Source organism: Rhinopithecus roxellana, chromosome 6 (assembly GCF_007565055.1).
Source record: "Rhinopithecus roxellana isolate Shanxi Qingling chromosome 6, ASM756505v1, whole genome shotgun sequence".
Lineage (NCBI taxonomy): Eukaryota > Metazoa > Chordata > Mammalia > Primates > Cercopithecidae > Rhinopithecus > Rhinopithecus roxellana.
Window position 1 is genome coordinate 66395382 of NC_044554.1, and position 20655 is coordinate 66416036.

Sequence of the window (20655 nt, forward strand, 5' to 3'; positions counted from 1 at the left end):
ATTTATATAGTGTGTATGTGTATTTAGGAAAGAGTCCCCATTAGATTTTTTTTTAAGAAAAAGGCCATAGTCAGTTACTTCCATTATGTTAGTAATTGCACTTTGAGTTTGAGTTTACTTATTTCCATGGGCATTTATGGTAATCATAGCATTGTTGGAGGGAAGATGCTTGATTTATAGAAAATGAATATATGATGCTGGGCCTATCCTATGGATAAATAAATGCAACAGGAAAGACTTGGAGCATCCTGAGAGGCAGTCTATCTTCTAAACATATTTTCCAATCAGTTTGACAGTAATTGAAATTCTCACTTTTAACATTATCCTTTGGAGTAAGGCATTATTTCCAGGGGGTCTCCCTTCAATAAAGTGGTTACCTGAGCAAACTGACACTTGAGTTCTCTTACCCATGACTCCATAAGGTGACATTAACATGATTGCTTTATTGAATTAACTGAAAACAGAACATATAGGAGAGAGAAATTTTGAAGTATGTGGAAACACAGGGAAGTCTGGAACATTGATCCCTGCTTGGAAAGAGGAAAGAATGAAGGAAGTTTAAGTTGGGTTCTGAGTATCCAGGATTCAGCATGAAGTCACTGGTTCCTGCCTCTGGGAGAAGTAGAGTAGGGGAGGGTATAAGAAGGACACTGATACCAGGCTTTCCTGTTGTACTTATTCATAGATCCAGGTGCTTGAGTAGTGGTGATGGTGCGGGGGGATTGTCCATTGACCCTCCTTGGCTTTTGCCATAAGAGAAGCCTTGTTTATGGGCTACTGGCTTTTCTCTCATTTGTTGTATGTGTGTGTGTGTTTCTTTTCATACAATGATCACAATATAACATCCGTTCGAAAGTTCTGACAATATTTAATTTTGAAAGAATATTAAAATCTTACCTTTCTCCTTTGAAATAGGATTTGATCGATACTTTAGAAGCCGAACTCTTGCCAACAATCGAAGAAATGTGTGGTTTGCAGAATTTTGGGAGGAGAATTTTGGCTGCAAGTTAGGGTCACATGGGAAAAGGAACAGTCATATAAAGAAATGCACAGGTAACCACTCAAATGTTTTCTGTGGTGCATTTGTTTCAGCATTACCTGATAAATGATGTTTATGGATAACGATGAGTGTATTTTCTATTTTTTTGTATGTCTTCTTGTTATAGTGTCTCAGCAGGGCTGAGCATACACTGATCATTCAACAAACTTAAATTTGTTTATTGGTTCTTTCAATCGATCAGCAAGATTTTATTGAACATATACCATGCATATAGTACTGGGGTATCTGGAAAACTTTTATTGTCTACTTTGGAAAATGTACTTTATTAGGATTGCTAGAATACAGACAAATAAACAAGACATGGTATTGTTCTCCAAGAGTTCAAAATGTAATATGCATCATAATAAGTTGCTATAAGACAGTATTTTTCAACTATTTTAATCCCTGTCCCCTATAATACTATTATTTTCTTAAATCCTGCATAGTAGCTATCCTGAAACATGCATGATTTTTTGATGCCTTACTTTCCATAGCTTGTGCTTAAGAATAATAATGATATTGAATAAGCATTTTTGAATATATGATTAAAACTATATTTTCAGATGATTGTGCACATAGGAACAAACTGCAGGTTTTTTTTGTTTTTGTTTTTGTTTTTTTTTGAGACGGAGTTTTGCTCTTTTGCCCAGGCTGGAGTGGACTGCAGTGGCGCGATCTCGGCTCACTGCAACCTTCGCCTTCTGGTTTCAAGATTCTCCTGCCTCAGCCTCCTGACTAGCTGGGACTACAGGCGCGTGCCACTACGCCTGGCTAATTTGTGTATTTTTGGTAGAGATGGGGTTTCACCATATTGGCCAGGCTGGTCTCAAACTCCTGACCTTGTGATCCGCCCACCTCAGCCTCCCAAAGTGCTGAGATTACAGGCATGAGCCACTGTGCCTGGCCCAAAACCACATAATTTTAAAAGTTACCTAGAACTGAGTAGTAAATTTAGCAAGGTTACAGCTATGAGGTCAATATACACATTCATTTTTCATACATATATTAGAAACTAGCACGTAGAAAATGAAATTTAAAGAATGCTTCTTATAGCAGAATCAAAAACATGCAACATTTGGGTCAATTTTAACAAAAATGCACAAATCCTTTACACTGAAAACTACACAACTTGAATGTGTGTTTCAGAAATGATTCATTCCTTCTTGTACCCCGCCACCCCTAGACTTTGATATGTCCTTCTTTCCCTCCTCCTCACTTTCTTTGGAAATAGCTGTTCAAATAAAAGATGTAATGTGCTAAAAACTAGCACAGACATATAAACAGAGACAGAATAAGGAGGTGGAAATGAGTGCCACGCTGTGGAGGAATCTGATTTCAGGCTTCTGTGTGCCAAGCACTTTTCCAGGAGCTGGGCTGAGTGAAGAAAGGCAATATTCATGCGCATGGGGCTTACATTTGAGTGTGTGGAGACGGACACTCTGTAATAAACATAAATGAACAGATGCATTCAGATGCTGAGATGTGCTTAGAAGAAATACAACAGATTAACTGTGAAAGACTCACCTGGGTATTAGGAGGAGGAAGGTAATTAGATTGTGTGGTCCGAGTATGCTTTGCCAGAGGAGGTGACATTTGAGGTAAAACCTGAGTGACAAGAAGTGGTCAGCTGTGTAAAGATATGACAGGAGTGCATGACAAGCTCTAGCGCCGGAGAAAGGCTCTTTTGTTCAAAGTACAGGAAAAAAAAAATAGTTCAGGGAGGTTGGAGCCGGAGTGAATATCGCAAGAGGAAGCATGATGCCAGCCGAGGCTATGGTGATAGTCTGCAACCAGGTCATGCACGGCCTTGAAGTTCTTTCTAGAAGTTCCAGAGTTGAGGAATTTGGGCTTTATTCTACCAGTAGGACACAATGTCTTGAGGCTCTTCATCTAGAGAACTGCTCAGACACTTGGTTCAAGAAGATTTGCCTGGCAGAAGTGTCAGGAGGATTGGGGTTCAGGGGAGAAAATGGAGGCAGGTCAGTGAGGTCTCATCCAGTATGCTGGGGACAGGCAGTCATGGTCTAAGAAGAGCTAACTAGGGGCCGGGCACGGTGGTGCACGCCTATAATCCTAGCACTTTGGCAGGCCGAGGTGGGCGGATTGCCTGAGCTCAGGAGTTCGAGACCAGCCTGGGCAACACGGTGAAAACCCGTCTCTACTAAAAATACAAAAAATTAGCCGGCGTGGTGGCGGGCGCCTTGTAGTCCCAGCTGCTTGGGAGGCTGAGGCAGGAGAATTGCTTGAACTGGGGAGGTGGAGGTTGCAGTGAGCCGAGATCGCGCCACTGCACTCCAGCCTGGGCGACAGAGTGAGACTGGATCACACACACACACACACACACACACACACACACACACACACACAAAGCTAGGTAGGGATATAACACAGAGGACAGACGCTCTGGAAGGTAACGTTATATTTGTAGTACACGCTGAGTGGTTGATGCTGGGGGCGAAGATCGTTAAGTCATGGAGGATGCTGATGTTAAACCTCTATCAGGGAGGTCTAGGGAAATGGTGATGTGATTAGTTAACAGAGGAAAAATAAAGTAAATAGTATGGTTAGGTGTTTGGGAATAAACTTGAATTTTGTTCTGAGATAGCCCCATGGAACTGTCCAGCAGGTGGCAGCATAAGGTCTGGGACCCCACAGAGAGTTCACTAAAATTTGAGATTAGGGAGTCTTGGAGATTTCGAAGTTAAAGACAAAAGCAGAGATGCAATTGCCATGGGAGACTGAGGAAAGATGAGGAGTGATGACTGAGAATTCAAGGGCAGGAACCAGGAAAGAACACAGAGAATGCTGGGCTTGGGGGAAGGAGATGATCCGGGAGTCAAGGTTGTCCCAGTCTCCAGGAGAAAGACGGTGCATGAGGATTCAGTGCTGCAGGGATCTGTGGCTGAGAGAGAAGGGTGTGCCTGGGTAACCAAATTGGAGGGGTTGAGAGAGAACAGAATAGAAGTGGAGGAAGGGATGCTGTTTCAAGAAGTTTTGAGGGAAAGAAAGTAGATATGGTGGGAGAGCTTGAGAAAGAATTGAGGAGATTTCTTCAGGATAGGGTGCATTTAAGCATGTTTTCAAAAAATGAAAAGAGAAGCGATAACTAGTGAAAGAGATTAAATGCAGAGTAGGATCTTGATGGAAACTTTAAGAAGAGGCATTAAAGACCAGTGTTACCTTTAAATCATGTGATTTGGTTGAGGGAAAAAAGGTACACACAAACATATATGTAATCAGAGAGGAGAGTTCTATGATTAAATGCTAAATTTGGATATAGATAATTAGGGAAGTTCAGAAAATATGTGTAAGTTAACAATGTAAAATCCAAAGCTCTGTGGAGGAGATGAGTGTTTGATGACAAGAAGGATCCAAGATGAGAGGAAAGGGGGAGTGAGCAGGACAAAGGCATAGAGTAGGGCATGACATGGAGGTACGTGAACAGCAGTAAAAAGGTCCAGCTTCTTGGAGAGGATGATACATGTAAAGGGATAATGGAAAACACAGAGTTTATAGAAGGGTTTGGAAGGAGAATTTAGACACTTACGTGCTTTCCACTGAGATATATTTTACACTATGCTTAACTTTGAGTTCTGAATGTTATTGTTTGATTCTCTATAAATTCATTTCCTGTTATTTAGACTGTATTAGTGAAAATACCCCAGTTAATGCAATGGATGAACTCATACACACACACACACACACACACACACACACACACACACACACACAGAGTTAACCAGTCACATAACTTTTCAATAGGCTGTTTTCAGAACAACCAGTTTCTCTGAACTCATATTTTCTTTCTTTTTTTTTTAAACTTGTAAGTGGGAGTTGAACAATGAGAACATATGGACACAGGGAGGGGAACATCACATACTGGGGCCTGTCGGGTTTGGGGCAAGGGGAGGGAGAGAATTAGGCCAAATACCTAATGCATTGGGGGCTTAAAACCTGGATGACAGGTTGATAGGTGCAGCAAACCACAATGGCACATGTATACCTATGTAACAAACCTGCATGTTCTGCATGTGTATCCCAGAGCTTAAAGTACAATTAAAACATTTTTTTTCTAAGTTCAGTCAAGGTATGTAGCTGTTCCTTTAGCATCTGTAGATGGTATATGACTAGACTTTTATTTCAGGCACAAATACTGAACTGGTTTGTGATCGAATCCAGATTCTGTGGCATGTCTGCTTCCAATTCCTTTGATTTATTTGGGTGTTGCTGAAATTATAACAATTTGTCCAATTAGAACTATTTCTAGTGCAATGAAAATGGTGTTTACTCCAAGTGCTAGGGCAAATGTACCCCTAGGGAACTGGGTCAATAAACAGATTTTCATGCAAATTCCATTGTGGGTGATACCAAAATAACTTGTCTCTGGGTAGAAAACAAATAACACTAATTTAATTTTTTAAAAAAGCAACATATAACAATTTTCAGATGATGAGAGAAGATATTTGCCCCCCAAATTACCACTATACCCAGTTTTCATCTCTATTTTAGGGGAGCAGGGAAGATGATCTGGCATGTTAGTGGTCAAATGTACTTGAAAAATTTACAGGATGTTCATGAGTAGAGGTGTCCAGCATTTGCAAAGTGTTTTAAAATGTGGCCTTAAAAAGTTTACATTTTAACTACCTGCAATGAGTTAAAAAGTTAAGACACTCTCTGAAAGTGAGATATCCATGGGCCCCTTTTTGTGCATTCAGAACATCATTGATAGGTTATATACGTTGAGTAAAATTTTACATTAGGCGACGGTAATCTGCGAATGTAATTATTTGCTTCCACTGGGGGCAATATTGGCAATGTATTTACATGGATGAGAGAGTGCTTCCCAGCAGGGAGGGGCTTCTGTCTTACCAGTTTTCCAGAGACAGAACATCTTCAAGCAGTGAGGAGCATTTCTTCCTGAAATTTACTCAGTAGAAACAGTCTTCTGAGATAATTTTCCCCTCTAGAATCTCAGGAAAGCTTTCAAAAAGATGTGATATTACTGCTAACTTTTGATTTGCTGGCCAAATTCCAAGTGAGGTAATTCCTACCATCCACTTAGCTATTTATGTAGTTATTATTGCTTCTGAGAGCTGCTGAGTTCTGAAAGCTACTACTACTTAATCCTACTTAAAATTCCCTTTGTCTTTCTCGAGAAGAGAAAAGGACTCTTTTATACTTGTTATCAGTGGTGATGGGTGTTATTTTATAGACTTTTATCTGACCTCTCCCTCCCTCTCTTCCTCCCTCATTGTACTCTCAGGCTTAATGTCTTTCCACTCTCCAAAACCCAGACACCCACAGACTCTCTTGAGAATTGCGTCTTCATCCTCTCCCTGTCTTTACACATTTTTCACACACTTACTCCCCACTCAGGGCTCTGCCACAATTCCTCTCCCTTCATCACCTCATTTTTTCTCATTCTTATCTTTTCTCTGATCAGTCCCTTACTTGACCTTGTTTTGTCCAGCAATATTCTCATTGGCAGTAGAGAGTCTTTCTTCAGAGGTTTTGCTTTACTTTTTAAATGACTGTCATTCTGATTTCTTGTATTCTATAGTGAGGACCCGATAGTGAATATTGCAGATACCTGAGTATGTGGGTTAAGCTGCTAAACAATAGCCAGCTCCCTCTGGACTCAGGCCGGGTCTTTTCCTTCCTTTCTCCATCAAGAATTGTTAATAACTGGCCGGGCGCGGTGGCTCAAGCCTATAATCCCAGCACTTTGGGAGGCCGAGACGGGCGGATCACGAGGTCAGGAGATCGAGACCATCCTGGCTAACACAGTTAAACCCCGTCTCTACTAAAAAATACAAAAACCTAGCTGGGTGCCTGTAGTCCCAGCTACTTGGGAGGCTGAGCCAGGGGAATGGCGTAAACCTGGGAGGCGGAGCTTGCAGTGAGCTGAGATCCCGCCACTGCGCTCCAGCTCCAGCCTGGGCGACAGAGCGAGACTCCGTCTCAAAAAAAAAAAAAAAAAAAAAAAGAATTGTAAATAGCTCTGCCCTTATCAAAACAACATCCCTTGACTGACCCAGTAAGTACAGTTGATTCCACATCCTATCTTAAAATATTCCTTTGTTTCATCCATCCATCCATTCATTCATTATTCATTTAGTTGTTTACACATTTCGAAGCCCACCATGTGCCAGGCACTGTGCTTCAGATAGAGGAGACAAACTCCTCCCTTGCTCTCAAGGAGCTCACAAAGACATATACACTGTCTTGTGGAATTTGAGGTGTTTTCTTTGTTAGGTTTTAATTCTCAGTCAGGAGGCTGGGGCACTGCTGCTTAGCCTGCATACAACTGACACTCAGATACTAAATAGTGGTGAGCATATGCTATGCAAAATGGCCTATTGATTCTTATTTATGATGATAGAAATAGCGGTAATGGAAAAAGCAATGCACAAATATGTTTCTTCCCACAAACTGTCAGTGAACCAAAATAGTAGGCTCAATAATTAGCTCCCTGAAAGACCTGTCAGTTTATTTTCTGGTGCTAGATTAGCTAGGTAACTTTTCAGGTATAACTACCTCTCAGCAGTCCTCTGTTTGTTTTGCGAAGTCATGAAAGGTATAAGCTCTCCTGTATTCACTCAGGACTCATAGAGACCATATGAAGGAAGTAGGTAGTCATCAAGGGGGATGAATTTACATAATCTGATTTGGTGATTCAGAGTGAAAGATAACCCAGGTAGGTTCCCCTGAATTAAAATGTGTTCTTCCACCCCCTTTTTCCCCTTGCCTAGAGTAAAACTCTGTCGCGGAGAATGCATTTACATTAGCACGAGGAGGTGGCCATCCATATGCTCTTGTTCTTCGCAAGTAAAAATAGCAGAAATCCAAGGATGACTTGTTTTTGCTGTTTCTGATATTTCATGTTGAATTTCAATAGATCCATCTGAGATGACAAAACAGGCATTGATTTCAGACATACTAGATTTCAGAATTTAGAGCTGGGATGTAAAATAAGAATCAATCTCTTGTTTTCTAGTGAAGAAACTAGAACCCAGAGAAGTAAAGTGAACTATTGACAAACCACAGTGTTAATCTTGGAGCTGCAGCCAGGATCCTGGTTTCTTTTATTTGGATTTGTCCTTGACATTTATATCCTCTATTGATTATTTACTTATATTAGACATTTTACCACAAAGTTGAAAAATATTTTTCTGTTTTTGCTCTTTATGATACTTTATGTATGATGCAATACATTTTGGAATTTTAATCACCAACTATAAAGTGAAGCAAAAATAACATATTGGTTATTACCTAATCCTTTATAAAGTAGTAAATTTTTAAATATTCTTCACATTGATTTTCAATGATATATGTAGTCTTTGCTAGTGGGTCTTAAACAGCATAAACCTTTACATCCAGTTCCCTGGCCCCTTGCCTTGCATTAGAGTAGACCTATGACTACATTAAGCAAAAAGCAAAATAGGAGAAACTATATCAACTAGAAGTTTCTATACCTGTAAGTCCAATGACATTGAATTATAGCAGTTCATGTTGCTAAATTACAGTTAGTTTACTCATTTGTTCATTCTCTTAAAGAAAAAAAAATCTATTTTAAACTATTTTAAAGCAATATGGGAAATACTATGTCTAACAGCATTCTAGAACATTAGTGTGCACAAAATCACTTGAGCACCTTGTTAACATGCAGATTTTGATTTTGTAGCTCTGGAGGTAGGCATTCTGCATTTCTGACCAGTTCCCAGGTGACATGGATCCTGGTGAGCTCTAGGGTATACTTTGAGTAATAGAGAATATTAGAGTTAGTTTATAATGATAACCATAGCACCTGAAGCTAAATTAGCAAAATAAACATTCATCTGTGCTAAAGGTTACTGATAAACTCAAGGTGTCTTACAGAAGACAGTCTAAATAAGACTTGATGTATACGTTGTCAATACAAAAAACATGTAATCAGTAGCCTGCTTTATATACTTACTCTACTGATGTATTCAAATCAGTAAAGTATAATGACGGAGTAATATGTATATGTGTGTGTGCGCGTGTTTTTCTCATTAGTAAATTTGAAAGTGGGAAGCTTAATTACTAAATTACTAAATTTAAAGAAATGTACACAGATGTACCTGTATCTTCAAAATCTGCAAAGCAGATTGTAAAGTTTGCCATGTCAGAAACAAAAAATATTCTGAAAACTTAAAACACTGTACTGTCAATCATAAATATACATAGAGTGGAGGAGTTGAAGAGGTCTTTAGAGATTATTTTGCTCAGTTTCCTCACTTTGCAGAAAGGGAAATTGAGGCTCATCTAGTCAAGTTAGTTGTCTAAAGCCCTGTAGCTACCTAACGATGATAGGACTGAAGTCTGATTTGATACTTGCTTCTTTCCTTCATCCTTTCCTGCTCTGAAGACCTTTCCCAAAGTGGGGCTGAGTTGTACTGACCCATTCTACTATTTTTCCTGGTATGTGGGCCAGTATGTTTTTTCGATGGCCATCTAAGCTTATGTATTCCCTCTTTGTGAAGTGCCTGACTTCTAAGGGGGTCAGATTGATGCATTTGGTCTGAGAAACTAACATTTTTAGAAGTGAAGCAATTCTAGTTAAAATTTCAAGAGTACATAAATGCTCACATTTTTTCAGACAATAATTTAAAACAGAAAAGTGCTCATCCTACAGAGAGAAAAAAATGAATTCAGGAGTCTAGGAAATCCTTTCTGCAAAACCCACAGCAGAAGCTGGCATTAGCTTGATCGATTGAAAGATGAACGCATCTGAATAAACACAATCTCTGGAATACTACACTGAAGAACTCAGAAATGGAAAAGAGAATATAGGCAAACAGGTGACAGGTCAGCATTTTTGATCGCCAATTATTTGAAAAACTATGGTAAGGCTTGGGCCAGAGAGGATGATAAAGTTTAGAAAAATACAGAAATATTAGGAGAAACTGTCTTCCTTTAAATGGTTATTACACTTCAGTTGAGGGAACCAATTCGTTAAAACCAAACAAAATTTAAAAAAGGAACAATGTATATAGATGATTCAATATTAGGATAACTTGATTTTTCCTCTTTTCCAAAAATGATACAAAGCACATAAATACAGGAGACTATTTATATTTCAGAAATAATATTTATTCTCTGTTTTATCTTGGGATTCCTTTTAACTCAGGGGATTTGAGAGAGTCTCATAGATATGATTTGTTGAAATACAAGAGAATTACCACAAACTCTTAAGAACATAGCTAAACAAAAGAACTAACTAGCAGAACAAAGGATCGGATACAGTAGGGCAAAGGAGACATAAAATGTGATTAGAGCTTACTAAGGCTAATTGAGAAAACCTACTGAAGAGTCTTGATTATTTTTTGATTACTTATGACATTTGTTAAACTCTATGTTGTGCTAAACATCTGCCCTCAAGGAGCTTATATTTAGTGGGGAAGATAATAATCAGACAATAGTTTGTAAGTTGCTAGTAAGCAGGGTCTGTATCCTCAGGACTTAGCATATGCTTAGCATTATATGTCTGTTAAGTTAATTAATTGGTCTATATCGTATGGCCAAATAGTCCTCCTGTTATTTTTTAAAGCGATGTAGATATGATGCATGGTGCCTAGCTTGCATGCATTTGATAAATATTTTAATTGTTAGAATAATATTTTTTAATAAAAGAAAAAGCTCAACATAGTTATACAAGGGCTTTTACTGGAATTTAAGAAGAAAAAGAACTATTCTGATAGTTTGTCTTTAAATTCCTGACTGCGATGCTAATTTACATGGGAATATGATTCCAGAAACACATATAGGCCTGTGTCCTATAAAATCAGTCAAATTTTAATTGGAATATTTGTTTACCTGAATAATTGGAGTATTTGGTTACCTGAATATTTAATTGGAATATTTGGTTACCTCTTTATAAATGCCATGGCTCCGTAGTGTTTTGTTTTTCTTAAAAAAATTACATTTTTACTCTTTGAGGGGAAAGTACTTTATTTCCATACTACCTCTAATGAGATAACAGAATAATGAAAAGACAACTTGGAGTACATAATGGAAAATGTCATTTAAAAAGGTTTCATTTATACAATTTTAAAAATGTAAAAAGTTATACAAATGTTAAAACTGTATTTATTTATACAATTTAAGCATTTTCTAAAAAATTATTAGTTTATTGGGTTTTTTTGCCCTGCAAGAACATGAGCAAGAGATTTTGTTTCATTCACAGCTGCATCTCGGTGCCTTGGGTGGCATCTGGCACAAATAGACTTCCTTAAAATACTTGTGGAATAAATGAAAGAATTAAATTCGGCTTATTTTCTGCTCTTTGTCAAGCACTATCTATTAGATGTCAAGGACATTTTGGTGAGCAAAACGAAAATGGTTCTTGTCCTCATGGGGCTTACAGTCTAATTGGGAAGGTGAATAATTTAGCCCAGTTCCTGCAATGCAATGTGTTATGTTAAGTGAATAGACTGCATATAGCAGGGAGAACTGATGTACCCTAAGGGAGAAGATTGATGTCATTGAAGTTGAGACTAAAATATGAGCAGAATTAAAATAAAATAAAAACAGGTGATCAGTAGTATTATTATTTTAACCAGAGAGAGGCACAAAGATCAGTGGGCAAGAGAAGGAATGGCAGTTGTAGAGACTAGGAGAGGGGGATAGTAAGAGAGTAAGGATAGAGACCCAGGCAAGGGATAGATCATATAAGACTTTATATGCCTCAAGTGGCAGTTGAAAAATGTTTTGAAAGTCAACGAATGGGCACCAGAAGGTTTTGAGCAGAATAGAATCACCATCTTAGAAAGATTATTCTGGCTGTAATGTGGTTAATGTATTGGTGAGGCATAACACTGGAGGAAGGGAGACCCATGAGATATTACAGTAATTCTCCAGAAATGATAGTGGCCTAGCCTATGATGGTTGCACTGTACTAGGAATGGACAGAAGTAGATGGATATATTAATAAAAAGACATTTTAGGGATATATATGTAGGGCTTGGCAATTAATTGGATTTTTAAAGAGAGGACAAATCATGGTTGATGCCTTGATTCTTGGAATGGGAAATTTAGTCATTGATTGAAAGAGCATTCCTGATATAATGAATGATTGGGCAAGGGAGGATGATGAATTTTGTGGGATATACTGAGTTTAAGGAGCCTATGAAATATATAGCTGCAGATGTCTGGGAAGGGGTTAGTTGGTTATGTGAGTCTGAAGCTAAGAATACAAGGTCTTGCTGAGACAGAATTGGGGGCTCGCTAGTATGTTAATGGGACTTGGCGAGACAGACCCAGAAGGTATGTGGAGTGGAAATTGCAGAGGGCCTGAGATAGAGCCTTGAGTACTCAGAAATGTGTTGAAGGAGAGGACCCTGGCATTCCAGTTTCTCTAGAAATTGTTTCCCTGTCCATAAGTGGAGCCCCTCTGGCCATATCTCTCTTCTACAACCCTGATCCTCTCGCCAGGGTCTCTTCAGCCACAACTGATTGATTTAACACTGAGCTCTTCACCAAAGGTAAATTAACAGAGTCCTTCCAGGTAATGTCTCAAATGGGAATGAAAGGAGGAGGATCATTCTCTCTCAGGGGGTGGGTGGCAGTAGTTTGACACTGTGAGATATGAGGGTGGGAAGTTTCCACCACAAGGGGGAAGCTGACCTGGAGGGATAATATTGACTTGTGCAACAGAATAAAGGTGACAGATGGAAATAATTCTGATGGTGATGAGGACCTTAACCAGGTTCTTTTTGTAGGTATGTGAGATAGTTCAAGGTTCTCCTAATTATGCTTTCCCATTTTTAGCTAGCAACCTACAGTCCAGACTAATACATTATAATAATACTTGTCGCATAGAGTGGTTGGGATGTTAAAGGAAATAATATGCATAAAAATTATTGCCTGCTACATAGGGAATTTAACAGATACTGTTGCTTACTGATTTAACAACTTCCTTTTCTTTGAAGTTCTATCTAATAGAACTTACTGAGGTGAAGAAGATTTTTCCATATCTGCATTGTTCAATAGAGTAGCCATTAGTGACATGTGGCCATTGGTCACTTGATGGAATACGGCTAGTGCAAACTGAAAAAAACCAAATTTCAAATTGTATTTAACTTTAATTACTTTTCATTTAAATGTAAATGCAACTTTAATTTCTTGACCTTTAAATGTGGCTAATGACTATCATATTGGACAGCAGAAGTCTAGGGTGATAGACCTATAGAACAACAATTTTTAAAGCTATTTTGGATTGGATTGTCTATCGTTTTCAACTGGAAGCATCCTAACTAATACAATGTATTATAAATAAATGGAAATTATTTATTTAACATGGCATGAACATCCCTCATTTTAAGATGATATTAAAGAATTAAATTTTTGTTTTTATGTAAAAATTCTGAATTAAGTCAGGAGGTGAATATTTGCAATATACACAAATTATTTATATTAAACTAATATCTCACAGATTTCCTAAATACTGACTTCCTAGTCAGTGAATATAAAATGTGATTTGATTTATTAAAATTAAAATGATATACAGCTTTTCAACAATATGTCATTCAGATATATTTCTACATAAGTTGCAGAATTATAAAACACACATATTAGAGAGTGTCCCTAACTTTATCAAAATAATTCTCCTTTGGGTTCCTTTGACAACATGCCCTCTAGTCTACCAAAATATTATTTTACAGATGGTGGGGTTGTGCTACTTGCCACCCAGATAGACAGTAATAGAGCTAAGCATTTTTCTTTGCAGTAAGTGAAAATCTGTTCAAAGTGCTGGCAGGTTTATCAACTGGACCAAAAGACCCAAGAGGAACTAAATGTTTCTGTTATGCTTTCTGTGTCTAATAATTCCCAGCGTTGTTAGTAGACACTCAAACACTGCTCCCTAGCTCTGGAATCTTGGGTAGGTAACTTAATCTCTGAGAAATATTGATAAATGCTAACTTTCCGTGTTTTTAGATTTTGGTGGTGAGAGTGGTGGTTGCTACCTTTATGCCTGTCTTTCACAAAGGTCACTCAAATTGCTCTGGTTTCTTTTTTTGTTACCAACATGCTCTATAGCTAAACTATTGAGCTTAAATGTCAAACTTGCATTATGTTTAGAAATGGGTACTAACCTGTTCATGCACGTTTCCCTTACACCCCAACGGTGGGCTGACATAGGATGTGGTAGAGGAGTTAGTATTCTGACAAGTAGGTGATGTCATTCCACCCATGTATCACTTTCCATTAAATCTCTGACCCATATATAACCTTTAGCTGCAAGTTTGTTTGCTTACATCACTGTGATCAAATGGTTAGAATTATGGATTTTCATTTGGGAAAATGATTATTATTTTTCATTAAGGATATTATTACTGGTTTGAATTATCCTTTTGTTCATGGTTCATGAACAACAAAGCTTTCCCTAGCTCTTCTGTGGGAGGTGGAAAGATGCTCTGCACCTGCCTCCTACCCAGAGCTCTTTCAGAAAGAAAATAGGCAGTGCTACTTAAGCTGTTGGATGAGAGCAATATTCAGTTCTTTGCCAAGAGAGATCCTAGACTCCAGATATGCCAATTCAGCAAACCACAGGGAGATTACCTAAAACTGAAAAAGGGCTCAGGAATCCATCAGAATATGAGATAATTTAAAGAAAATTTAAATCTTGCTGGCCAACAGAGAACCAGAGGACATTAGAGAAGGAAGGAAACTTAGAGGTCATCGTGTCCGATATTTTGCCGAGTGTCACCTCTCAGGCTGATGTAAAATGAGGACAGGGAGTACATAGAAACATTTCGGTTTTTCTGATTCAGTAGTACTCTTGAAGGCCTTTATTGGTGGTGCAAAAGGAGGCTTTCTCATTGACTCTAAATAGGCTTATTAGCAGCATGCAGAAGGATCTCCACTGTGATCTTTTCTTTGTCCCTAGTCAGAGTGAAGGCATAGGTCTGAAGCAGGCTGATAGCTTTGGAAGTGAAAAGTACTGGCAGACTGAGGGCACAGAACGGGCTGGCTGCCAGTGTTGGGATCAGCACCCTGAGGAGTGTCATTTGTCGGAGTCGCTTTTATGAAACAGAAGCCCTCTTTTGTGTATTTGTACCTGTGAAAGAGAGCAGCAGTGTAGCTGATCCAAAGTAGCAGAAAAACACAAAGTTCATATTGACTTAGGATGCTCACCTACCCCGTCTTTTGCAGGAGTGTTAGTTTACATGTCAATACATGGCCAGCTTCCTTGGATTCTGGCATGATGCTTTCCATAGGGGTTTCATTAATTGGTGCGAAAGTTTCAGTAGAGTCCAGGAACCTGTTAGCTTTTTGTTCTCTACCTAATGACAGAAACTGTCCCTGTTACTGATTTCTTTGTGGGACCAGTCTGCATCATTCTTAAGTCTGACACAAAGCCCCACTTGCGCGTGTGGGATGAACGGCATGACTCACACGTTCCCCTGGAGGACTGCAGGTTTGATTAAATGTTTAAACGACCTTTAGGACAGATGATTATGAGGATGGGCAAACAATTTGTTCTTTCAATTCTTAATAACTTCAGTGTGTATTTGAGGGGGAGGTAGATGTAGACAGAGTTGAGAGGAGTGTGAACAAGAGACTTGGGTAATCACTGGAGATGAGGGTGATGATGGTGGTAATTTGATATAAATAAGCAGAGAGTAAGATTTGTCAAAAAGGGGCAAACTCATCATTATCACCATCTCCCTCCCTTCACTTCAAACACAGACACTCACAGCATGTTCTGTTTCTGGTAACTTCCTAATCACACAGGAGCTCCAGGATTTCTCAAGGACCACAACCCTATGGACAAAAATCTTTTTTCCTTGACTGCCCTCTGGACAGCTCAGTAGTATCTTTAACATGGCAAATATAAAGATAGTAGATTCACTACAAGGACACCTCCAGAAAAATACTGCCTGCATTTGTAAACCATACACAGTATTATTCTTCAATTTGTCTTTATGGAAGCTATCAGTTAGCTACAGGTTTCCCTTCCTATGTCTGATGTACCTATCTCTAGTTGATTCTTTAACTCAAGTTCTTCAAACACTCTCTGCTGGTTTGATTTTCAGGTGCATTCATTCTCTTTTCAGATTCCAGAATGAAAACTTATTTTTTGAGACACCCAGATAGACTACCTCTTCCTTAGGCCACCTGGCCCTTACCCATGTCCCTTGAATCAGTTCTCTTTGTCTGGACACATTTCCGAAGTAATGCTTCTCTGCACTCCTAAAATGCAGCCCTTCCTTTTTCTGGCCTTTTGCTGTGTTCTATTCCGTTATTTCATTGCTGCTCAGAATAAGCACTAGATAGACATCTAAGGTTCAACTTTATATTTTTATATATTTTATTATATCAAAAACTGGTCACATATAAACTATAGTACTTGGGAATTGAAGGTATTACTTTCTTGAGTATTACTCAAGAAAACATTACTTTCTTCAGAAGATATTATTCAAAATATATATACATTTTGGATAATGAAGTTTTGACAGTATAAGATGAATTAGCAATGATATTTTTCAGAAAACATGTATGCAGTAACTTCATTTATATGACTATGTTATTAATCTGTAGGCATTAATGGATTTATGTAGCCTGTTCAGAAATTAATGAAGCCTGTTTATTCTATGGATTTTCTTATTAGCTCATTCTCTCTTCTTTTGTCTCCTTGGCATCACTGTTGACATCGCTGATGGGAATCCCACTGTTGCAGCCATGCAAGTGCTTTTGGTGTTTATTATTCATTTAGGCACTTTGTGCACTGGATCTCTGATCAAATTATTTTGAAATTTTAATATGAAATACATAAGAGAAAAAATTGAAAATGTGTAGAAGTAGACAAGCTTTCCTTTGTAAAAAAAAAAAAAAAGTGTAATTAAATAGAGTAAGAGGTGTGAAATATGTCAGGAATTTTACTAACATAAAATTTCATCATTTGTCCAGTTGTGTGGTTAATGGATTCATCTTAAGTATGCAGTAATTCCTAGAAATAATGTGGGGAAGCTCAGATTTACTTTTGAGTGCATATTAGTATGTAAAATGACCCCTGTCTTCAATATCTCTATGTTGTAACACCTGCTTTGTTTTTACAATAGAGGCCCTCGTTTGGAACAAAGCCACTTAAGTTAAGCTGAACATCATTGTACCTGCACAGTTACCTGGGTTATCTGTGGTTATATAAAATGTGATGAAAATTACACCACCACAATCACCCCAGGCTACTTACAAGGCACCTTCACAGAAATGATACTGTGCCAAGTGCCACAAAGAATATCAGAATGCAGCCCCTGCATCAGGCGCTTATGTTTGCAAGGGGAAAAAAAACTGGCCTTTGGATTCAGATGGGAAACTTTATTGTGATTACAAATTGGATTTCCTGTTTTTATTTCAGGAAAGCTATATTTGAAGGTAGAAGATAGCTAGAATTGCCCTTTCTCTCACCCCCTGAGGGTTTGAAGCCATTCTTGAATAAGTAAATGTATTCAAAAATTTAAAATTAAATCAGATTTGTTATATGGAATCATTTAAACCTAATTTCTAAATTAAAGGCATTTTAAGTTCACTTTCTGTTCCTTAGGCATCAACATCTCCTGCTACGAAAAACAAGAATAGATTCCAGTGCTGGAGTGAAGAGTCACGACTTTTCTTCCTGCGCTCTGTTTCCCAGGCCTATCAAAGACATTTAAGTACTGAGTTAGTTTTGGCTAGGGAACTCCTCTGACTACTTTAGGGGCACAGATGATAGGGAAGAAAAGGGTAGACTGTGAGATTAGTACTGGATTGATTTCTGTACCCCTCTTTGATGTTGATAGCTGCTTCCTGTTAGGAACCTCTGGTTGGAAGCATACTTCTTACCTGAAGAAAGTTCTGGGTTTATACAGTTCTACCTTGACTTACTTACTAAGGCTCCTAAACCATATAGCACATCACTATGAATACGTTCAGGGTGGGGCAATGGATCCTACCCAGATCCCTGTAAAGCCAGAGTGGTTCTGCAACCATCATTCATGAATAAGGACCAAGACTGAGTTGCTGTGGTTGAAGAAGCTGTTGGATGATATGGGGTTCGTGCCAGAGTATGATGAATTCACTTTCCGTGATATGCTGGGCTCACTCTCAGCAAGGCCAGCTGAAAGCTGAGTCTGCTTTGGATGCAGAGGTACGTAGTCAGTGGCTGTGCACAGGATAGGACAGGACTTTGGGGTGTACAGAAAGATATACTATTCTTACAAATACTTCCTTCACCTGTTTGCTGATGAGCAAGACTCCAGGAATAGGATACAAGGCCCCTAACTTGTCTTAACTCTGTGATTAGGTCGGATCTCCCTACTGTATGCTCATAGTGCACCATGCTCATTTTAGCTTTTATTACAGTTACAGTTGTACATTTATTTGTGGGGGTGTTTGATGGATATTTATCTCTTATTAAATCATAAGCTCCATGAAGATAAGGAGCATATCTTTTTGCTTACCTTTTTGGCCACTGTACCTGCCACATAAAGGGCACTGGATAATCCTTTGTTAAATGAATAACTAAACCTAAAAATCACTTCAAGTTAGGTGATGCAGTCATTAAGTTCACACTACAGTGAAAGACAGTTCTTCCCAATAGGACATTATATGTTTTTTCTACTATCACTTCTATTTGCTAAATTGACTTTGAGGTTGAGAAATCGGGCTATAACTCAGTATGTGCATAAAATCTTCAATAAATACTGTGTTCCATTTTTTTTAAAGCAAGGATAAGGATGAAAAAAAAAGATGAAAGAGTTTATTTAAGCTGCGGATATCCAGTTGTTGGTTGAAAAAAATATGTGGCTGTTTGCATTTTGTTTAGTGATGGAACTCCCATATAAACATTTCTATCTTTGACAAAGGTTTATGCAATTGATCTGGCTGCTCATTTCCCCCACCTTGATTTCCTTTATTTAATTCACAGGTGAATGACAGTTAGTTCTCGGTTGTAGAAAATGCTCTCATGCCTCCATCTTTTAAGGAAATGTTCCTATAGCTCAGTCACCACTTTGAATATAGTTTTTCACTTTGCTTTTAACTTATGGCATCAGCAAATGATTTACACCATAGTGTTAACCAGTGCTCATGAGGATGCTGATTTTAGCAGAATCCTGGGGAATTAACAGAAAAAAATCACCGCTAATTTTAGTATTTGTAGGGCCTTATGACAGATATATCTGAATGCTATTATTCACCCTTGATAACTTCTTCCTAAATTATCTGTATTGTCTCCTGTCTAATTTTATTTCTTTCATTGAATACACATATTTTATATATTTGATATTTTAGAAAATGTGCTTGAAAAAAATGTCTGTCTTCCCATTTCTCCATTGATTACCAATTTATCTAATCTACGTATCTATCATCCATCTCTAAACATAATTTTGAATACATATACAACCAATAGATGTGGGACATACTAACAATACAATTGCATGATAGTCTTAGTTAAAAAGCTTACTCTGTCTCTGTGAATCTGATTCTTCTGCTTTGCATGATTCTGGCGGAGTCCTTTCATCTGGTGCTAGTTTTTGAACACATATTAGGCTGCTTCCAGACCATCTGAAATGCAGTCTCATGAGAACATAGGTCTACAATCTAAAAACATATACTTTGATTATTCCTGATACATAAAACAATAGCTATTTTTATAGCGTTAGAAGGAATATTAGAGATTATTTATCTTATATCCCAGTTTTACAGATTGAAAAGCTGGAATCAATTGGAGTAAGTAACTTACAAAAGGGACAAAGAAAAGAACCAGGATGAGAAATTCCATACGTCTTCTTATTATGCAATTCAATCCTGTGAATTGCTGATTATTTGCTTTACTACTCTGAATGACTTATGCATGGCGTTTTATTTGCCTTTCTAGCATCAAAATAAAAGAAGGCCTATTTCTTCTTCTTCTACCAGTTGCATAAAGTTAAAATGAGGCTGAACATTCTCTTGTAAATTGAGGGTGTTTACCTAGCCCAGGAAAATCAGGCCTAAGCAGATGAAGGAGACTTGCAATGATTTATCTAAACACCTAAATTAGTTACATCATTATTTATCTGCGAAGCTTCTCAAGTTTTGTTGTCATACTCTGGATGGAGGCCAATCAGAAATGACCCTTAAGTTCTGACGCTGTCTAGCCAGTCTCCCCTTGACCAAGGAGAACATTCGGGCATGAACTGTAGTTTTCATTGTCCTCTGAGCGACTCATATTAGAAATAGCTACCTGAGGCCAGCCTTTAGTTCTATTTTGATCAAACTGTCTTACAGGTACAGCCTTTAGTGTTCTCTGTGACCTTTCAAAACTGCCCCAGGGTAAAGGCGAATTACAAATACTATTAAGGTTGATGAGTAATCAACTCAGTAATGAGGATACTATTTCACATTCTTAGGGGTAGATGCTTTTTCTCTGTGGGATGCCTGAGTAGGAAATTTTGATGGCTCCAAATGTGGCCACAACAAACATCAGGGGACTCTCCTATTGTAGAGATTTCCCTGAAATTGAACTCTGGAGGATGAAACATTTGGCGTAGATACTTGACCTTCTAAGAATAAAACTTTATGTATGTATGTATTTATTTTTCTAATAGCAGCAATTAGTCTAGAATCTAATG

General features: G+C 38.1%; 1 protein-coding gene across 11 annotated transcripts in view; it reads left to right on the plus strand.

Annotated features, from left to right (window-relative positions):
* GRM8 (glutamate metabotropic receptor 8) overlaps positions 1 to 20655 on the plus strand; it is an 858863-nt gene that overhangs the window by 371952 nt on the left and 466256 nt on the right. For all 11 annotated transcript variants that reach the window (XR_004058116.1, XM_030933345.1, XM_030933348.1 and 8 more), the window contains one exon: positions 916 to 1053. Coding sequence is in view for 10 of the 11 variants with exons in the window: in XM_030933345.1 (XP_030789205.1) it covers positions 916 to 1053 (138 nt within the window). In the remaining variant the exon portion in view is untranslated. The remainder of the gene's footprint in view (positions 1 to 915; positions 1054 to 20655) is intronic.